The 22,285-nt window shown below is 28.2% G+C and overlaps 1 protein-coding gene across 1 annotated transcript in view; it reads left to right on the top strand.

Moving 5' to 3' along the window:
• The first annotated feature begins 122 nt into the window (after positions 1 to 122).
• The window catches only part of LOC119676355, a 24,601-nt gene continuing 2,438 nt past the window's right edge, over positions 123 to 22,285 (top strand). The window contains exon 1 of the mRNA XM_038087594.1: positions 123 to 182. Coding sequence (XP_037943522.1) covers positions 123 to 182 — 60 coding nt within the window. The remainder of the gene's footprint in view (positions 183 to 22,285) is intronic.

Below are 22,285 nucleotides of genomic sequence, written 5' to 3'. Positions count from 1 at the left end.
ACAAATTTATTTTGCAAATTGAAAAATAATTGATAATAATTTTAAAAGTAAACATGCTGGAAACAATCTACTAAAATTTTTATGTGCGATAGGTTGGTAAGTAGTCCTATAATTCCATAAATATGAATATACAAGTTTCGACTTATGGAGTCAATATTAAAATTTTACCCGTATTTGTTGAGGTATGTTCGATATTTGGTATTTTATTAAATATTTTGTTTTTAGCATCACAAAATTGATTTTAATATTTGTTAATTATTGTTATTAAATAATTGACAACAAATAATAATTTTAAATAACAAATAAACGATTTTTGTAATTTGTAGCAATATAATCTATATATCAAATATCTGTTGGCACACAGATACAGTGACATGTCTCGACAAACAGAGAGGGACTGAAAATCAATGCTACCAAAACAAAATGTTAACGTTCAAGATCCTTTTATTATAAACAACTGCTGTCTTGAGGATGTAGAGTCTTTTTGCTATCTTGGAAGCATCATATCAATAAATGGTGTATCCAGTACTGACATCGAGAAGCGTATTAAGAAGCCAAAACAAGCGTTTGGTAGGTTAAATTAAGTCTGGAAAACACAAATATTTAACTCCAACATAAAATCTTGCCTACTATATTGATGTTAATCTTGGAATGCTACGGCAAACGGCATCAAGTTTTCGTAAATCAGTCATTACGCAAAATTGTTAAAATATTTATGGTTTTTAACTCAACAAACACCTATAAGAATGGGACTGGGTCGGTCACACTTTGTGTAGACTAACTGGTGACACCACAAGAATGACCATTGATTGAAGCCCGTTGGGTAACAGAAGAAGGAGCTGATCTGCACACATTTAAAGAAGGCAAGTTGATATGGAAATGTTACACGTGCGGAAAAGCTAGAGAGAGTTGGAGCTACTAACCAACATTCGTACCGAGTGAAGGATCTTTGTTGCGGGCCTATTCTTCCCCTAGGAGTTTAAGGACTCAATATATATATCAAATGTATCAAGCAATCCTCAATGCTTTACATATTAAGTTTTACATATTTTTCTTTAAAATTACAAAAAATAACTGTTTAAATATTAATTTTAAATACCTGTTTTTTATTATATTAAACACTTTCAGTGATTTTATTTTAATTAATATAATTTTGATAATTGTTATTTAATAAGCTCTTAATTCCTTTGGAAGTAATTTAAAATATTTTCAAGGCCAACATTTATTTTAAGGATAACAAGAATTGTCTAGGAGGGGAATAAATGAAACAAAATTTTTGTCAGTTTCATTAAATTAGAATTTTGTAATTTCGTGAATTGAAGTACAAACATATTTAAAGCTGCATTAATTCATGTACAAAATAATTATGAAAGCATTTTGTCAATATTTACATTTATATTTCCATACCTAAGAAGAGCCAAAACGAGGGGAGAATGAATCAAAATCCTTTTACAAAGTGAAAAACTTTTGCCATCATAATTATTGTATAATCAGCGACTGAATCTGAAGTACAATTTGAAGTTCATTTAGGTGCTGAAGCAAAACTGAAACTGAATTACTTTGAAAGATTTTTTGGAGTGACTTTTATGAGCAAATCAGCAGAATGCCCTACACATGGTTGGTGTATTCTGAAATGATTTTTAAGAAGAAAATTAAGGTTTATATATATTTAAATAATTATTTCTTACAAAAGGAAAAAATTATTTTTGAGGAAATATGGAAAAAATTTTCTAATTATTTATGTTACAGTAACTGGTCTTATAGCTTCTAAGTCTAAGCTACTTATTGTATCTCACTCTAATTATATTCTGCGTGGTTCTCCTGTTATCTTGTTCAATGGTAAATTGTAAGTACATATTTGTCCATTAACTACACTGTATTCTGACTTTTATCATTTTTTTTATATAATGAGTTAATTTTATTCTTAACTCTTTAAATTTTTGGTTGGTTGCAGTGATAGATCCACAGATGTTCTTCCGCTGCCTATAATTAGCGACTTGCATTACCATCACTGTTGTATTACCACATTTCTCGCAAGAAATCTAAAGCGAGAAAAGAACACTCAGTCCAGATCTTTCGGCCTTACTGTTGACCAGTCTGTCAAGCTGTCAGAAAAGTGCATTCTCAAAACACTGTTTTCTGTGGAAGCCAAAGCTGGACAGTTGTTTTCTTTTTGTCTATACTTTCACAACTTCTACAGTAAATATTAGAAGGAATACAAAGTTTCTCGGCGTGGATTCCTAAACATCATTGAACAAAACGAACTGCACTAAGCTTTATAATAATTACGCGGTTCTTTTAATGAGTTAAAGAGTCTTGTTATATAAAGACAAATAAACGGAAAAGTTACACATGATCTTCCATTTGAAGACACATAAATTTGATGCATGTATTTTTCTTAAGAATCTTAAGAATAAGAAAACTTTTCTTTTTTTATTCCATTCAATACTTCTACATCTAGGAACTTAAATAAAACTGATATCAGCTATTCGGTTTAGCTCCTCAGTTTTCGTTCTGCATTTTTAAACCAGCTTTGATTTTATAATAAAGGATTTGATTAACAATTAGCTGTCAATAATACTATTATGACGACTATATTTATCAACTGATATAGCTCGTTATTGTACTATTTTTTTTTTTGTGGAGCTAGAAACTTTCCGTATAGTTTTTATTTTAAAAATCGGTTCATTACGTTCCACCTGAACTATATTATAAGAGATTTCTCTTTTTAAACAGTATTTTTAAATAGAAAAAAAGGGAGTTAAAAAAACTATGGATCTTTTTCGAAACTATATAAACATATAAGATAATTTTTTTTTATAGTTTTTATTTCCAAGTATCATTAGATGTTAGATCATTAATCATACGTTATAATATACAATTTTTATCATGAAGGAAAGTAATAAAACCTACGTATAATAATATTTATATATAACCTATAAAATATTCATGAGACAATATAAAAAGCGCCTAGGATCTGAAATTACAGATAACTAAGTAACTAAATAGAAAAAAGTTTTTTGGTGAATCGAATGCCACAATCTTTATATGAAACCCATTTAAGAAAATATTTAATTTATAAGAAAACACGTAGGGTGTATGAAATTTTGTGTTGATCAGTCGTTAAAAAAGTTCTTGTAAATTACTTCTGTCGCTAAATTGTGTGCCATATTTACCTGGCACTTGGTGTACTTTTTCTGTGGTCAATTTTAAATTAGCAATACAAAACAGCCAATGGCAAAAAAACTGGTAAAATTACTGACGACGGATTTATAACTTTGAGGGAAAGCCCTTGAGGCCTAAATGCCACTTCATTCTGTGAAACATAGAAAAAAGGATTATGAATATTAGAATTTGTTTAGAAGTATGTTTGTATGTATGTATGCATATTTACTTAAAAGTTTACAAGGTTTGTTTTTTTTTTACTATAAACTCAATACTTAACTACTGGGAACTTGTAAACTTTTAGCTATAAGGAATAAGAAATTTTAATTTCAATTTTAATTTTAACCATTAATTTTTTAAGGTAGGCAATGTATACAAAATTTCCAAAATTTAAGCAAATCATTACTAGAAAGGATAAAAAGTGAACTCAAGTATTGCAAATAAAAGTTTTCCAATTTAATCTTAAGGTTGCCTTGTTTACAAGATTTAATAGAAGAACTGATAACCAGTTGAATTATGATTAAGAAAAATAATAAAATTATATTAAAAGTTGCTTTGAAATTTTATTTATTATATCAAACTTAAAGGTTATATTATATCAAAGGTTGATTATATTCAAAGTTATTAATACAATCTTAAATGTAGTTATTTTTATACATTTTAATATAAATTTAATATGTTTGTCATGAGAGATTTTCTGTTGAAAAGTTAGAAAAATTTTTTATTTGATGTATTTTAAAACAAAAGTTAATTAAGATAGATAACTTTGATTACTTTGATTTAAATAGTATTTTAAAAATACAATACGAAATTGCTAAAATTTTCGAAAAAGTGTTTGATTTTTAATTGGTTTGTGACCAACAACAATATTTTAAATTTTTATTATTATGAAAATTAACAATAATTTAACTTAATTAAATTTTGCTTTTTTTATCCATTTGTGTATCATAAAATAACAAATTATATTAATTTTAAAAATGAACTGCCTATTATTGTATAATGTCATTTCATTTTGCTTTTGTGGGTCAGATTAAGTTAAAAAAGTATATATAGATACGAACATGAACACTTTCGTTTAGATAAGGCTACTCTCTTTTCTAATACTCTTAAAGTTTATTATGGTTTTTGTATAAATATTTTATTAGTTCAAAGATATCTTTTTACCTCATAAGGCTCAATATCATTTTGAAGATATGAAAATAAATAAATTTATGAACAATAAAGCAAAAATATTGAACAACACTTTATAATTATACAACCTTAATTTACATTTTGATGTAAATGTGAAGTTTTAAAGTATCTATATAATATATATATATGTAGTACATATATATATTGTCATCCAGTAATTAAAAGCACTAATAAAGTGTTTTGAAGCTGACGCAAGCTATCGATTAAGTAAAGCACATACCTTTTATTTGTCATTAATTTATTCAACATATACAGACGAATTATTTTCTTGCCAATGTTCTTGATCAATGGTTTGATAGATAATTTATAGTAAATTAATTAATTAACTTATTTGTTAGTGAAAAGTATTTAGATTGTACTTTTTTATTTATGATATCGGAAATTTATATTACATTTGAATGAATAATGATAATGATAGATGCATTATTTCTGTACCTAAAGTTAGTTCTTAATTTTTTTTAATTTTAATAAAATAAGCTTATTATTATTTTAAAACTACAAATCGGTAAATTGGGCGTAGTGTTATGAAACAGTCTATCATTTAATTAAACATAGTCTTATAAAAATGTATAACAACCAATATAGCGTAAAAAACAATTATTAAAGAAAATAAATCGTCTGACAAATATATAATTGCACATGATATTCTTCTCCTTTGTCAATTTGAATCAATTTCAATGTGGCTGAAATGACGGCTTTTTACACTAAAATCCACTTAAACGCAGATATTAGTTTGATGTGACAGCACGTATAGTCATGTTTCTTACACCAGACGAAGAGGAAAAAATATGTATAAAGATCGACATATTTAGTATGTGACAAACGTTGAAGAAAACAGGCTCAAATCCCTCAAATCAAATTGATAAAAATTAATCAATCTGATGATTTAATAAACTTAGCTATGTTCCTAATTTCAAAGGATGCCAGCTGTTAAATTTTTTATTTTCTTCTCGTCAAAAATAAAAGTTGATGCATAAGGTGAATAAGAGTTTCATACTACTTCGCAGAACCGTAACCAACACAAAGGGAACTATAAGTAAATAAAATCAAGTCCTATTGCGTGTCTTTCTAAAATACAGTAACGAGTTAGCATTGATATTATAACACTGAATAGGTTCCATTTTTATTGCAGCGGCTAACTGGTACGCTTCTTATAAATTTTAGGATAAGTTATATTTCGTTAAACTATCATGATTTAAAAAAAAACATTGTTTTAACATATTTTATATATAAATGCTTATTTTAGGTTATGTTTCTATAATGCTAAAAATAATAATTTATTAATTATAATAATAATTTAATAATATTAATAATCATTTTAAAATAATAATAATAATTATAAAATAATATTAATAATTATAAAATAATAATAATAATTATAAAATAATAATAATAATTATAATTTATAGTAACAATGTATAGTAATAATGTAATAATTTATAATAATTATTAATAATTATTACAACATAAAGTAGTTTTTTCGAACAGTAGTGAACTACAACAACAAAAATTTATTTTATATTATTTTAATTAAATGAATTTTTGGCGACCACACAGTTGTTTCGAGTATTACCAAATACCCTTCATCAGTGGTCTCGGAAATAATTCTTGTATTTAAATACATAATAATAATTATAAAATAATAATAATAATTTTAAAATACTAATAATAATTTTATAATAATAATAATAATTTATAGTAATAATGTGTTAATTTATAATAATTATTAGTATTTATTATAACATAAAGTGGTTTTTTCGAACAGTAGTGAACTACAACAACAAAAATTGATTTTATATTATTTTAATTAATTGAATTTTTGGCTGACCATACAGCTGTTAGGAGTATTGCCTAATATCAATCATCAGTGGTCTTCGAAATAATTGTTGTATTTAATTATTTGTAAATAATTACTTTTGATACTGCATGTACTACAAATTGAACTGATGCCCTGCCGAATTTGAAGCTCTATTTGACATTTATGTTCGCTTATTTTTCTGGAGTTTTGTTATTTTGCTATGAAAGTTTTTATTAACAAACTTACTTGCTGTGTTTATATTAGAACCAAATCATAAATCAGCAGTAGAATAATTGAATTAATTAATTATTTTTTATTTTTAGTTGTTAAATTTCAATACTATTCTGTTTGTAGAGACATTACTTGTTTCATGATTTGTTCTTTCTTATGTATAGAATCTAATCTAGGAACGTAATGCTGAGAATTAATGTGTAATTATAACATGTTAATAAATATTAACAGTAAATTTAAATCGAATTTGTTAAAAATTTGTCGTACACAATCTCTTCTTTTAAAAACATTAGCCGCGAACCGCATGTGAAACGCGGTCTGTATTTTGGACAACCCTGCTCTAGATCAAATGGTGGTAGTCATCGTTTATTTACGTCAGTCTGAAACTTAAGATACTTTTTAATATGCTATTTAATGTTTTAAAAATCGTATATGTTTTGAGTATTATTTTGACTAAATCTAGCAGTAACTTTTTGTTAACTCCTCAAATAATCAAACGATGATAGTTTCAAACAATTTTTTTTTGGGCACACACTGCGTATGATGAATGTTTTCTCTTTGACAAGCACTTACACTGGCATGTGAAAAAATTCAATAAAATATCAAATAAAATATTTGAAATTTCACAATCACTACAAACAAGCTCATTATAATATATGTTAAATTCAAATTTACAAAAATATCTCTTTTAATGCAGTTTTTTTTTATTTGTAGTAAAAGAATCATTTCATTTAATGAATGGACTGAAAATTGAAAAAACATCGAATATTCGAAAAAAGTAAGTGAAAAGCTGTTTTTCCTAAAAAAATCAATGTTTTCACTGACACATGTTTTAATAAAAAAGAGATTTTTTAGTTTATAAACCCAAACGAACATAAACACAAAACTCCAAATACGATACTGACATTGTAATATGTAATCGCAAAAGCAGCCATTGGTTACAATCGCTTCAGTCAGTCTGCACAAATGTTACGGATGGACTACAAAGTGGAAAACGTTCATTTTCATGGTGTAATACTGGCATGAGCTACAACTGCAAAAGGAAAACGGAATGAAAAACATGAAATCATCACAGCATGGCAAATGTAAATCCGTTGCATTTATAGTGAAAAATAAAAAGGATTGCCTATGATGATAAGAATGAATTTAATGCCGATGATTGTCATGATGTTATTACTAATGTTATGCTGACTACTCTGATGATGAAAATGTTCATGATGTTCATGATGTTGATGATGATTATAATGATGATGATCTGTTATAGATTTTCTCTTTTTAGATATATTGTGCCATTTGGTATTAATGAAAATGGAAGTGAGACTGAGTTAGTTTTGTGTAATACTTTATTCATAAGTTGTTAGGTCGTTTAAGTATGATTTGAAAATGGTTTGAAGTGATTTCGCAATTACTTTTTAGTGCTCTTCTTAATTATTTCAAGCAAATTATTCATTTAAAGTAATTTTCTGTTACAACCTTTCTGTTATACACGTACATTATCTCAAATAGATTTTCATCCATTACAAAACGCTTTAACATTCTGTGCACTATTGTGCATTAGTTATGAATTGCACTCAAAGAAAAGTGTTCGTAACTACAAAAATGAAGTTAATTAAATCCATTTTCGAGAGATCAGCAAATTTTTGGCTTGAGTGTGATGGTAACAGTTTTACTTGTAACCAAAAATTGTTAGTATTTGCTGTTCATTTTTAAACCAGATTGTTAAATGCTAACAGCTTGATAACATGGAGTCTGCATCATTTCCGTTTTGGTTGGGGTTTTCCATATTTCCGTTTTGTGTTTGAAATTTTTAAGTGCAGGTTACATTTGATGGAATATTTTCTAATTGTAGCAGATGTGCTGCTCCATTTTTATTTAAGCTTGTGATTTGTATCTATTTTTATTTCAAATCATTTTATCTTATTTTATTTTTAGTGAATATGAGTGTTGTTTATATTTTTTTAAATTTTATGAAAATTTTATGTGCTTTAACTTAAATGCTATTATGCTTCGGGTTATATTTCACTTCATTGTAAGTGACTAAATGGTGTATATTTATATAATAAATATTATGAATGCAAAGCAGATTACATTAATTAATATTTATTTTAGTTATCTTATTAAGATATTGTGTATATTTTTCACTACTTTACTTATTACAAAATACTGTGAACAAATGTGTTGGTATATAATTTTTTAAGATGTTTTCATAGCAGCTGAGTAAACTTTGAAGGTTAGTTTTTATATACCAGGATAGTTTAAGGCGCTATCTGTATCTGGTTCAGTGATATGTAACTGTCATATCAATCATTTGACTTTATTAAGCATGTTAATTCCTGGCCTAATCGAGTGAAATATTGAATAAGGAAGTTTTAATGGAACTAAATAGAGCAAATCCACAAATTGAAAACGGTTGAATATGCTGACTTGCCTTTAATGTTGAACTGATTGAGTACAGTACAATTTTGTTACCTGTTGATGCAATTTAGGTATGACCTTTAACTTCTTTTTTTTTATGGTTGCAATCGACTCATTGACTGCAATGCAACTGTGTAAGTGCGACCTAATTTCTTATACATTTTTTTTTTTAAATTTCTTGGCTAATTTAAGTTTGACCTTAAACTTCTATTCTTTTATGTTCGCAATCGGCTCATTACATTTTTCAAGAAGTGGTCATTTGAGCTTATGACCACATGGGGATACATTAAGAGAGTGATACATTATTTTTAATAAGGATTTTACTAACTATTAATTCTAGCTGGTTTTCACAATGACTTATTTTCACTTATGTATATTTTTCAATTTTTAGAGAAACCATATTTATACAAAAAACTGATATCTGTTTTCAATGCATATATGCATCTGTCATGCGTGGTTTTTTAATAATAAATCCCAAAAGCCTTGTATACTGAATATATAATATATAAATTAATTGATCTATAAATACTATATAAAACATTACATTTTCAAAACCATTTTCTACTTAAGCAAAATACTATTTTATAGTTTCTATTTTAGACTTATTTTATATAGTTTATAAAATAATCTTTTAATTAAATAAATAAAACTATAAAAAAAGCTGACTAAATTCTTTACATTGCTTCAATAAAAATAAATAATTTATTAAATTGAAATAATTTATATACTTTTAGTGATACATTGTGAAACCGAAGTAACCTCATTATATTGAGATAATTATAATTTTCACAGGCGCAATACAGTTAAGTAGAAATGAATCTTCAGTAGACTGTGAAATAAATTATTAATAGCATTTTAATTAGATCGATGTAAAGACAAATTAGCAAATTAACATTCTTAAAGCAAACTAAGGTTTTTCTTATATTTTCATTATCAACGTCAAGGCAAATTTATTTTCTTGGTAAAAAAGAAGTTTTGTCACCAAAAGCTTAAAAAAATTAATAGTCTTCATCCTTGAATTTATACACAAATGCAAAAAAAAATTTTCTGAACGAAGGATAAATTTAAATGAAAAGCACCGAAGAAAATTTAGGGCTTCATATCTACTGAACTTACAATAATAAATTAAATTCAAGACGAAATTGATTTATGGCTTATACTAGTACCAGTCTGTGTATGTCGGTCATGTACAAATATATTTTTTGCTTGCGTATATATTAACAAGTATTTTCGCTTTATATATTGTCATTTAAATATTTTTTCAGTTATAGTCTAAAATATTATTAGTTGTGTAATTGTAGGTATTTGACAGTTTTATGAATATATATTATATTAAATATATAATAATGATATTAATAGGGTTACTACCAACCTTACAAAATTTAATGTGAAAGTCATTTGATAAGATATGCTTTAGTTTAGTATATATATATACTATATGTACCTGTTTATGTACCTGGTTGTTTTAATCTTTTTACCTCACTTTTAAAAGATAATGTTAGTCCTTGCCCGATTTAAAACAAAGGATACGCTTGTTTTGATTATTGTTATGGAGATGTTTGGTTTTTCCAGCATAAGATTTGGATACATTAAGTTGAACTTATATTTAAAAAAATCACGTAATCGTTTTTTAATTAAAAAAAAAATACTTTATCCTTTTATAGAATATTAGCAAGATAATGTGTGATAGTATACAAACCCCTTTACTGAGATATTGAAATATGGCTGATAAAATAGTTTTGTTGCATCATAAGACGCGTCACTTTTGGAAAAAAAAATATAAATTAATATTTAAATATAGATCTAACTATCTTGTATTTATATCAAGATTAGGACTTGAATTTTACTTGAAAAAATTATTGCATTATCAACTTGGAGTCAATTTCCTGTTTTAGCTTTATTGCGTGAGAAGTTCCTAGTACCTGTACACAAATTTTTGGTTAAAATAAAAATGTATTAAAATTATTGCATAATGAATTATTTTTTTATTATTAATTAATAATAATTTTATTTTTTATGGCCACATTGGTCAATAGTTAAATAATAAACTTTTTAAACAATTTGTATTAATTTTTAAAAGATTTCATTTTAACCGATATTTCGACTATAATCTATAGTCATCATCAGGGTACTACAAAATTATTATTAACATTTTTTGGTTATTAAAACCATAACTTATTATTAATTATTAAGTAAATATGAATACAAATAATTAATATTTTATTTAAAGTAATATTGTTATTTGGCACAGCAACCCTAATTTGCTAAATAAACTCTGAAGCAATTCATTATTTTTCCTATTAGTATCGCATTAAAAGTGAAATGGAGACTAAGTCTACAATGTCTGCAAAAATTCGGATATTTAAGAAAGTTTTTTTTAAAAAAAAAGGAAAATATTTAAAAATCAAATTAATATTCAATGTAAAAAAATTCATTATTAAATTAAAGCTTAAAGACTTTAATCAATTTTCCACACTCTTGCAATGACTATTAAAAATTATTCAGAAATCAATAAGGAAAAATAGTCGCTTTGCCATACGAAACGTTTAAAACGTTTAAAACGTTTTAAATCTCTTCCTACTCAATTTGTTTATGCTAAGTGGAAAGTGATGATATTCAACCTGTACAATGCAGATATTATAATATACATTTACTTGTATCAACACCATGGAGGATAAATGCCATTCATGCAGCCGGGCTATCGTTGCCATTCAATTCCATTTGGTTGGATATTACTTTTCGGCGGAAGCACGTGCATCGTTACGTTCACCATGCCGTATGCTCATAAAGCTGACTATAGTCTCCTCTCGACGCTATTCTGCTCAAATTCAATTATCGTAAAGTATAAAACTATAAATTATGCAGACGCGTTGGAAAAATCGTTATGGAGTTTACTTTGCTGCGTTTACCTTTCATTTAAGTGGAAAATTAAGAGATTTTTTCTATAATAGAAGTACATGTTAGTTACTACTCGTACTATATTTATGAAAAACGTTTAAAAATATGTTCGGAATTGTTTTTTTCGATTTAATCATAAAAAATTTAATATCTTCTACTTTTTCGTTTATACTTCAATTCAGTTCTTAGTTAATGAATCGAAGTGGAATGATGCATAGGAATGTTTTCCTCCTGCACATACGAGTATAACATATTGGAATTCATTATGCAATATTTCACAAAAGATTTTTTAAACTATTTCGATTAGTTCTGGTCTTTATTAGAAAATAAAGTACGTTTCATCAAGGATTGAAAATGAAAAAAATAATGATAAAATCTTAGAAAATATATAATAACAATGAGAAATAGTAAATTTCAGATGAAAAATAATTTGTTACATTACATAGCTATAGAAGACCTAACTAGATTTCTAACCATTTGCGAGTGTATTGTTGATTAGTATTATAAGACATATCCATTTGTATTTTTGTTAACGCACAGACTTATGTTTTATTTTAAAGTTAAGATAATATAGTTTCAAACAGAAATTTATTGTAAGTACAGTTAAAATCGATACATGAATGAATAAAAGTGATAAACGATTTCATGGATCGTGGTTTTAAAATAATTGAAATGAATATTTAAAATGGAACATATGTATAGGTACATATATTCTGTGTAAAAAAATGTTCGGAATTTATTTTTATAAAAACATGCAATAAAAATACATCCTTTTGTAAGAATTTTCTGAATAACAGTCAATTCATTCATTAAATTTTGGAGCGACCAGTTCCCATAATCATCTGACATAACCCTTAATAACTTTTTAATGCTATCAAAGTTCAAATTTTCACTTTGAATAAGTGACGATTGCGGTAATTGACGATTCAAACCGATTGCGGCTTAAGTTTTGGAATAAACACCAAATTCACCGTGAGTTTAAGATATCACTGGTGAAAGATGTAATTAAGATTCAGCCAATCTTGTTTTGAAATGAAAGCGGTTTTCGAAAATTCTCACAAGATTGCAAAAAAAAAACGCCACTCCAGGTTATAGTTTTATAATGGAATCCTAAAATAAGAGAGAATAGTACTCCAAGTCGCTCTAATAATCACATATAAAATAATTTTTAAATTTATTAAAAAATTATTTCTAATATAAGACGTAAAACTTAAAGGGGCAAGTTTTTGTTAAGTTATTAGAATAACTAAATTTATTCATGATAATCTTTCTGATACTGATTATTAATTAATTTAGATTAAATTACTCCAAATGATTAGTTTTTCTAAAAAATTCTAAAATATTACATAGTTACTTTGAAATTATTCAAGTTAAAAAAAAAAAGTTTAAATAAGGTCATAGGAATAGGAATAAGCCTTTCGAATAAAAGTTAGAAGGTCGGCCGTTGTGGACCTCCTAATCTCAAAAGGGGAGAGTAGTTCTTGACCCAGTGATCTCTTCGTGTCCCAGATCAAAGCTGGGCAGTGACTGGAAGTCTTGTGACTGGAAGTATTGTGACTGGAAGTCTTGTCTGTTTCTAAACAGAGTCTACCATCTATCTCTTTGGATTGACTCATTTTGTTAAGTGATCTCCTCATGTCCCAGAACAAGGCTGGGCAGTCACAGAGAATGTGACTGGAAGTCTTGCCTGCTTCTAAACAGAGTCTACTATCTATCTCTTTGGATTGACTCATTTTGTTAATGTGATAACGCAATCTATGATGACCCGTTAAATATCTCACTAGCAACCTCAACTTTGTTTTTCTGAAGAAGAATACCATAACCATTACCATAACTGTAGGGATTAACCAGTTCTATAGTCTGACGGTTATCTTGAATGTCGCGCCAGTGGCGACTTTTCTCGGCAAATAACGTCATACTTAAGTTAGTCTTCGAAGTGTGTATGAGAATTGGTTTAACTGGTGACATAGTATATAGTATTGCATTTGGGGCATACTACTTTAGAAGTGACAATACAATTTTCGATTTCTGAATTTTGGACTGATGATTTTTTGTGTTTTGTTTGATAGTTAGATACGTAGATATATTTTGTAAATATGCTCTATTAATGAACGTATTTGTTGACCTATGTGTACTGAATTTCAGAACTATACAATACATATATAAACAAATGTCCACAAATTTAAGACGCGTTCAATTACTTTTTGACCTTGGGTCCTCTATGATATAAATCTGAACTTAACAAACAAATTAATGCACACAAATAAGTTATACAAAATGAAATACTTTTTTCGGGTTTTAATTTGATATAATTTTAAATGTATATATTTTTTTAATTTACTAAACATTTGCATATGAGTTTTTTGATATATGTACTTATAGTCGTTAGGATCTGCAATCCAAATTGTGAGGTAAATGTTTTACGGTAATAAATTTGTAAATATGCAAGAATCCGTTAAACAGTTTTTAGTTATAAAAATGTTTTTAATTGCTTAAAAGTGTTAATAAAATGTGTTGCAAACTATTTACACTAAATGCATGAATTAAGCAAGTGAAACTTACTGTTGCACTTGCTCTTCCTGTTAGTGGTGGTGGCGTCGATGTTAATACTGTTGTAATTGTGTTGTTGCTTTGAATTTCCATTTGCAGTATTGCACAACCGCCACACATAAAAGTATCTCAACACGAACGTATTTGCAGCGATTTAGGGACGTTCATGCATGCATGGAGAAGAAGGCAGCTTTAGTGGCATAAAGTTCAGCTAACATGCATGACAACCATGTGAGAATTACACTCTGAACCGGTACATAACCATGCGGGCTTGTTTACTTGTTTCGTGGAAAAAAAGTACCTTAGCATTTTAAAGGATCCAAGACTGGAGGGCAGAGTGGCAGAAATGTTTCAGTGCATATGCAAACTTAGTGTTTCCATTAGCATAATAATTCGCTTTTAAATACAAACTAACTTTGTAGAATTGTAGTTTGCATAAAAAAGGAGAAAAACAAATTACGAATATGCAGTATGAGGTGGGGAGGCGCTGCGCTCTTAGCATTACTGTAGGCAATAGTATTAGCGTGTGCTTGCCGCCAGGGGAACACTTAAGAGTTTTATATGTTAGTACTTGCATACATATATGCATTTCTAAAATAGTTTTTCATCTACCATAAGTTGTAGTATAAAATGTGTTGAACAAAAAAATAAAAAAAAATTAGAAATAGAAATAAAAATAGAAATATTAAATTAAAAATATATTTTCTAAAATGTTTGTTTAATTTTGTGTTGGATTTTATGCTCTGCACACTTATATTTTATAAATCATAGGACTGAATAATGTTGCATTTCAGTTCGCTATTTGAAGAGTTTGTAACTGGAGCATACACATTTGGCATTCTGCTCAATGTAAGAATCATCCAGTACCGCTTATTACTAACTCCACACTCCATGCTAAACCAGTTCAAAATGCATCACAAGTGGAAACATTTTAATGTGTCGTTTTGAGATGTTTGAAATGCATTTCATTGCCTTTTTGCTTTGCAACATGGCAAACCGAAGCCCTAACAATTTTGTTATGCTTGCAGTTTTTACCTTGCAACTAAGGAGCTAGCGTATTTTAATACAAATAAGATACTAAATGATGTTTTAATACATGGAGAACTGCACTTACTTAATTTTAATTATTCATTTGTTCGTATGAATTCGTACTTATTTATTATGCCAACAATTAAAAATATGAAAGCTGAAAAAGAGCAGAAAATTTTGATATTAAACGGATTTTCCACATAAAACCAAGATATTAAGGTCTAGCACGATTTACAAAATAAAAAGAAAATATAATGAAAAACAAAATAAAAAAGTAATTCGCAATAAATGAGGTTAAAATTGTAATAAGCGTTAAAATTAAATCCAGGTTTGCACTTAACAGCTTATGTAGACTGAAGGTTATACTTACGTTACTTTTCTGTAATACGAGTATAGTTAACAAGGCGTAAAAACGTTTTTATTTATTGCAATTATAAATTTGTTTCAAAAATAAAAAAAAAGATAAAATTCTTTAGAAATAGGTAACATCTCTTAAATTTCATAATGTTTGACTAATAAGATTATATACGTATATAGGTTTGTTTGTTGAATAGGAATTGGAAACTCATAAAAACTAAACAAAATTACTATACAATTGATTATCATTATATTGAAATTGTATTTGACTATTGATAAATTTATTAATAATAATATGTGGAATATGCAATAAACTGTGCTTCTACAAAAAGATTAGCTGTAGCTTTAATAATTAAAAAATTTTATAAGTTGATAGCAATAGCAATAGCATTTTCTATAAGCTTTTCTAATAAAAAAATATATTCTAATAAAAAAACACTACAAATGGTATATTATCTCCCGAGCAATCAGAAAAAAGTATCAGAAAGTTTGAAATTTGAAAAACAAAAGTTTCGTGCAGCTTTGGCTTGTTTGGTTATTAAGCGCGCTAGTCATTTGCCACAAATTAGGCAGGTTTATAATAGTTATTACGACTAATATATAAAATGATCAGCCGACAGATTGCTCTATTTAATAAGGCTTGTTGTATCAATTTCGAATGCAAATCTTGACAAACGCATTTAGCAAGCGTTTAAGTTAGAGATGATCCGTTGTTAGATCCACTGAAATTTTAAAAAGTTATTTGTGAAGAAAGGACATTTTGATCTTGAATCAGATTATATTTAACCAAAACATGAGGTTCGTGTTAGTTTCGGAAAGAAAATAATTATTTAAAATTAATTAATGAAACTAAATACTGTTCATTATTTTATTAAACGTAAAGCACTTAAATATGTTTAATAAAAAATGTGTTACCTGTTAACAGAGTTCTATATACTTGTATATATCTGGCAAATACATAGATTCGTTATAATGAATCTTGGGTTTTTAGAAACTAATTCAATGTTTCTATGAAAATATTTAATTGATTAAAAATTATTTTAAATACTTTTATTTCTAAACTGTGAAATATACTTTTTAAACAATTTGTTAAAGAGAAATTAAAATTAATTTTAAAAACAAAAATTAATTTTATATTATTTTATTTAATTAAGTTGTTGGCTGACCATACAGCTGTTTCGTATATTGCCAAATACCCATCATCAGTGGTCTTGGAAATAATTCTTGCACTTAATTACATGTAAATAATTTTTTTGATACTGCAAGTACCAGGAATCGAACTAGCGTCCTGCCAAATTTGAAGCGCACCTTTTTTACAAAAAAAAAAAATTTTTTTTTAAGCCTCTATTGTTTAGTTATAAACCAATTATCTCATTTAAAAACAAAATTATTATTGAATATTTTTGGACATTAAAACAATAAATTATTAGAAATAATTTCTAAAATTATTCTAAGAGAAATTTTAACTCACAGTCCTCTTGTATACGTCACTAAAATTCATTTCTTATTTTACTGTTTATAAAATTATTTATATCTGTATCTAATAAATCAACGTATAATATTCTTATTCTATTAATAAAATTTTTCCTGCAAAATATTTTAAATAAACTATTTCTACAATCAGTTTAATAAATAAAATATTCAAAAAATTTCTCTACATGTTTAACAAATCAGCTTGGATACTCAATGTCTTGCATATTTCTTTCTATATATATATATATATATGTCTTATACCTACGCGAATTTCCACTTTCCACTTTAAGTTCTCGAAAAAAAAAAATTGTCGTTTGTATAATTGAAGAATTACAATTTTGAAAGCATGTAGGAGATTGCATAATATAACCGTGGGTAGCCTATATGTATACAGTCAGTTGACGCAAGGACTTACGTCTTACATACCCTTTACAATTTACAATAACCACAAATGTTCACAAATGTTCGTTTTACTGAGAAAGGACGAAAGCTAGAAATTCTAAGTGAAAACGCCAAACGCAATGTCAATTGAATAGACATCGTTTCGTGTTTGTGCAAGGATATAAAAAGTTACGAAAACCGAAAAGCGCGTTGTTTGACAGTCTAGGAATTCGTTAGGTTTATGGTAATCCTCAACTCGCATAGACAGCATTTGAAATATCTGCATTCAAGAATAACAAAAACAACTCACACAGTGCTCCAGTGCTCATAGCATGCATATGCAAAAACTAAGCGAAGGCTAAAAAGACAAATTGCTCTTTGGCATAGATCCATTGCCAAAGGAATTCAAATGAATTGAAAATACAAACTAACTTTGCATAGTTGAAAGGATAATACCGGGCGAAATGCTGCTGATGTATCATATTCAAATAAAATTGCTGCACAAGAGAAAATCAGTTGAGAAAATATAAAAGTAAAATTATGTTCGATAAGGAATGGAAAATAACAAAAAATTAAATAATTTGCGAAAATTTGCATAGTTGCAACTTATAAATTTTGTGAGCTGTTACTATAAATCAGCGTTTGGCTGCTATCTGTTTTATTTGAGAATGCAATATAAAGTGCTACTTGAAATCAGAAATGGATAAAGAATAAGCACAAAAAAACAAAAAAAAAAAAATTAAAAATGATAAAATTTATATCGATTTGCGGTAGGTAAGCATTACATTGATTTCTAGTACCGACGTCATCATCATATCACATCACAGCTCATCTGTTTTTCATTCCTTTAACATTGTGAAGTAAAATGTGCAGTTGTCTGCACATTTAGATAATTTAGTATTTCAATTTTGTCGATTGCAGATTTCTTAAATTTTAGCAGTCATGTAAAATATTTTACAGCATTTAATATACATAAATCATTTGTGGTTAAATATAAACAAAACTACAAGAAGTCATTAAATAATTTTTCGCACTTGTAAACAAATAAATTCTCACATGCCCACATAACCATAGAAAAGTAGTTTTTGTATAATGACAACTAACGACTTCCTTGAACTGAAACTTTATCCTTGATGTTGTTTTGCTGGGGGAAAGTGCAAATAATGAATGGAAATGCAAGTGGAGTAATCTAGGCATTTCTATAGCAATTCGTTTTCGTATGAATGCAATTCATGTTCGTCCTCATGCACAATTCTATTGCAAGTAATTTGATGTGTGTGCAAAAAGTAAACAGTGAGTTGTACTAACAAAATATCATAGATACTAACTGGTATTATAAATTAAAATAAGAGTATAGTTCTACTTATTTAAACACGTATAATTTAAATCTATATATTTTTGAATATAGAAAATTTCTATACATGGGCATGTTTTTATTTTTTTAAATAAGGACATGTGTTTACTTTTTAATCATAGGTTTCTTTTATCTATAAATGTATTTTATGAAAAGCAATCCTAAAAACATTCGTTCATATCCAGTACATACATCTTTTCAAAAAGATAGTGTTTGGTTGTGATATTTAAAAATTACACATTGAAGAATTATTATACAAGATTTTAAGAATTTAATACAAGATAATCATATCTACTCAGATAGAATTTGTAGATAAATAGAATGTGTTCCTTTTCATTAACTACACCCCCAAAGTCTATTGTTAGACCTATTCTTTCTACGGCTTTCTAATATGCATATGCTATTTAGCACCGATGCCGTTAAATTATGTTAGGTTCGTTTTAGTGGAAGCTGACTGGTCTTATGAGTCTTGTGAACTGACATTGATCTTTATTCACCCAAAATTGCATTGCTAATTCCACGTATGTATGTTAAATTGCTAATTTACCTATGATAAGATTGATACCAATATCCAAGAATTGAATATCGGAGAACAGTGCGCTTGCTTCGTCTATTTTACAGTTGTTTGGGTTATCTCCACGTCTAGAAATCCATTTGTGTTAGACATTGGCAAACCTAGCCCACTCATTGGGATAAATCTGTCATTCCCAAACTATATAAAAATAGCTGTAACATATATCAGAATTTTGATTTAGCTTGGTTGTCTGGGAAAGATGCTATATTTATAACAAAAATCGTATAGCTCAAAGTATTGGCATTGAAGCAGCCATGCAATAGATAAGTTTTCTAAATGGCAATAACGGATTTCTTAATATGGTCATAACAGGTGGCGATATGTAGGTATATGAGACTGTCGTTTAAACAAAGTCCAAAGTTTCTTTTCGATGAAAAATGCCTGACAAGCCGAGACTGAAAACGAAATTGTCAGGTGTCGATTTTCTTCATATTTTTCGATTTTTAAAGCTTAATATGTAGGTAAATTGAATAAATATTTCAAAAATATTGTATTTGCAACAGTAGGGTGGCTCAGAAAAACTAAAATGCGATTTTTAATGAGCGCACCCCCTAGGAATATGCCATTGACCTTAAAAATGATATTCCCAAAGTTTTGGAACAATAGGATTAAAAATGACGTTGCGCCACTCGAGCAAAGTTGGGTTTTCAGTACAAAAAACAGAAATTTTTCAATTCAAGGTCATTTTTTATCTTTGTTACTTGTTTCAACAGTTATTAGTATATACTCATTTGATAGATAATTAAAATATCTTTTTAATAAGATACTGATGAGCAAAATCGGTTAAAAATTATGCGCAAAACACAATAATTAGTTGAGCGACTGTGCTCTGTTTTCTATTTCATAGCTTTTAGCTGGCATGCACAATGCAATCGCAAATGTTTACAAGAAACGGAAGAAACATAAATAAAAAATAAAAATAATACATTTCTACTTAATAATTTATATAGATATTTAAGTAGAATTGAAAATGTAGTCAAAACAAGAATTTTTTCGTAAGCAAAGAGAAAATGGTCGTACAGGGAGTATGACTGAAGTTAATATCCTTTTAGCAAACGAAGCAAGAGCGGCTAAAAATTCCATTGATTTTAATTGGAATAAATTCGATGAAGAAATTTGTCTCAAAATGGAAGCTGAATCTTTAGTCACAGTTCAACAAAATTGGGATAACGCAGACAGAACGATTCAATTTATCACTCCTAGTTTAGTTTCCGCCCTTGACAAATGCAAGGTTTCGGATCGCTACGCTATACATATTTTGTAGTAGTTGGTTGGTTACCTGTGGCGCCCAGGTGCCATCTAAGATTCTCGATGGGTGGCGAAAATCATGTACTTACTGAAAATGTTTATTTTAAGAGATCAATTTACATATAACTCGGATGATTTGTACGAGATATATACATTTTTATGGGAGCATATGTGTGAAAATTTTAATTCACACTTGGTTAGGTTATGTTCGGAAGGTACGTGCTGACAGTTGTCAGCATTTCTACTCGGAGACATATATTGCCCATTGGGATGCCCTCAAAAAATTTTACCAGGAGATGCGAGTTGCTAATTTTTGTTATCCTTGTTAAACCATTTGGTTTTCCAGATGAAGTTGAGGAGATCCGATAAGTTTGCTTTCGTTATCTCTTCCAAGCCAGTAAAATAAGGTTCCCCAAGACGTTAAAGTAGCCTTGTTTGAAGTCCTTGACAGAGACGCAGGAAGTGGTTGATAGATTTTACGTTCTCTTCATCTTGGCAACTCCTGCATAATCCACTTGTTGGAATTCGCCACCGTTGGAGGATCGGCGCAATGGCACAGTGCCCCTTTAGTACTTCAGAAAGCACACGAACTGCAGGTTTGCTGAAGCCTAAAATGCTTTTCGTTTTATTTTTGTCCAACTTAGGCCATAAGATTCTAGCGGCCTTACAGTCTTCGCGGTTAGTTTATAAATTGTTAGTCACCTTATTGATTTCCTCTATTATCCTATACAGTTTACATATCGGTGTATGTATTGAGAGGTCGGCCTCTCAGGTATGCAGTTCAGCACCTCTTATGGCCATCTCATCTGCTAGTTCATTCCCTTCAATATTGCTATGTCCAAGTATTCGAAATGTACTATGTCCAGCAAAGAGAGACCTTATGGTGTTTGATGCTCATCAGTGAATCGCGACATTTTAATACTCTCTTGGAATTTAGATTCAATTGCTTTCAGTGTGGTCTATCTACAAAAATAGTGATATTCGAAGAACGAATTGTACTTTATTGTCTACTGTTGACCTCTTTTTCGATAGCATATATCTCGCCGTGAAAGACGCTGTAAGTAGCAGGGATTCGGCAGCACTGTCTTATCTGCATATCTTTCGAGAAGATACCTGCTCCCGTACCGCCTTCCATCTTTGAGCCATATGCATAGATAGTGACTGTAGAGTTACCGGTCATAGATCCAAGATCTCAGCTATCTCTGGTTAGATAAAGAGTGGGAACCCACTAATGAAGTTATTTTCCTCAAAGAACCTTATTGATTTCGTGACCGAAGAAATAAAAAATTTTTTGGATCGTTTTTGCCTATCTAATAGTTTTATCAGTTTCGATCCTTCGCCATGGATGGAGACGCAAGATTATAGAGATGCACTTGAATTCTGTGCCAGACTTCATATGATAAATGATTGTATAGAAAGAGGAATTAGGCTTATGATGGATTATAATTCGATTTTGACAAAATATGAAGAGGAAAAACAATATGTTCTGCAAGTAGTCGAACCATAAAAATTATCCTTCACATAGTCAGATTTATGTTATAAAATATAATAAACACAATATATTAATTACTGAAAAAAAGAATTTTCTTGAAATTATAATTTTTTATAAATAATTATCTAA

Source organism: Teleopsis dalmanni, chromosome 2 (assembly GCF_002237135.1).
Source record: "Teleopsis dalmanni isolate 2A chromosome 2, ASM223713v2, whole genome shotgun sequence".
In the NCBI taxonomy this organism is placed as follows: Eukaryota; Metazoa; Arthropoda; class Insecta; order Diptera; family Diopsidae; genus Teleopsis; species Teleopsis dalmanni.
Note: the sequence above shows the minus strand (reverse complement) of the source record. Positions and strands in the feature narration are given on the sequence as shown.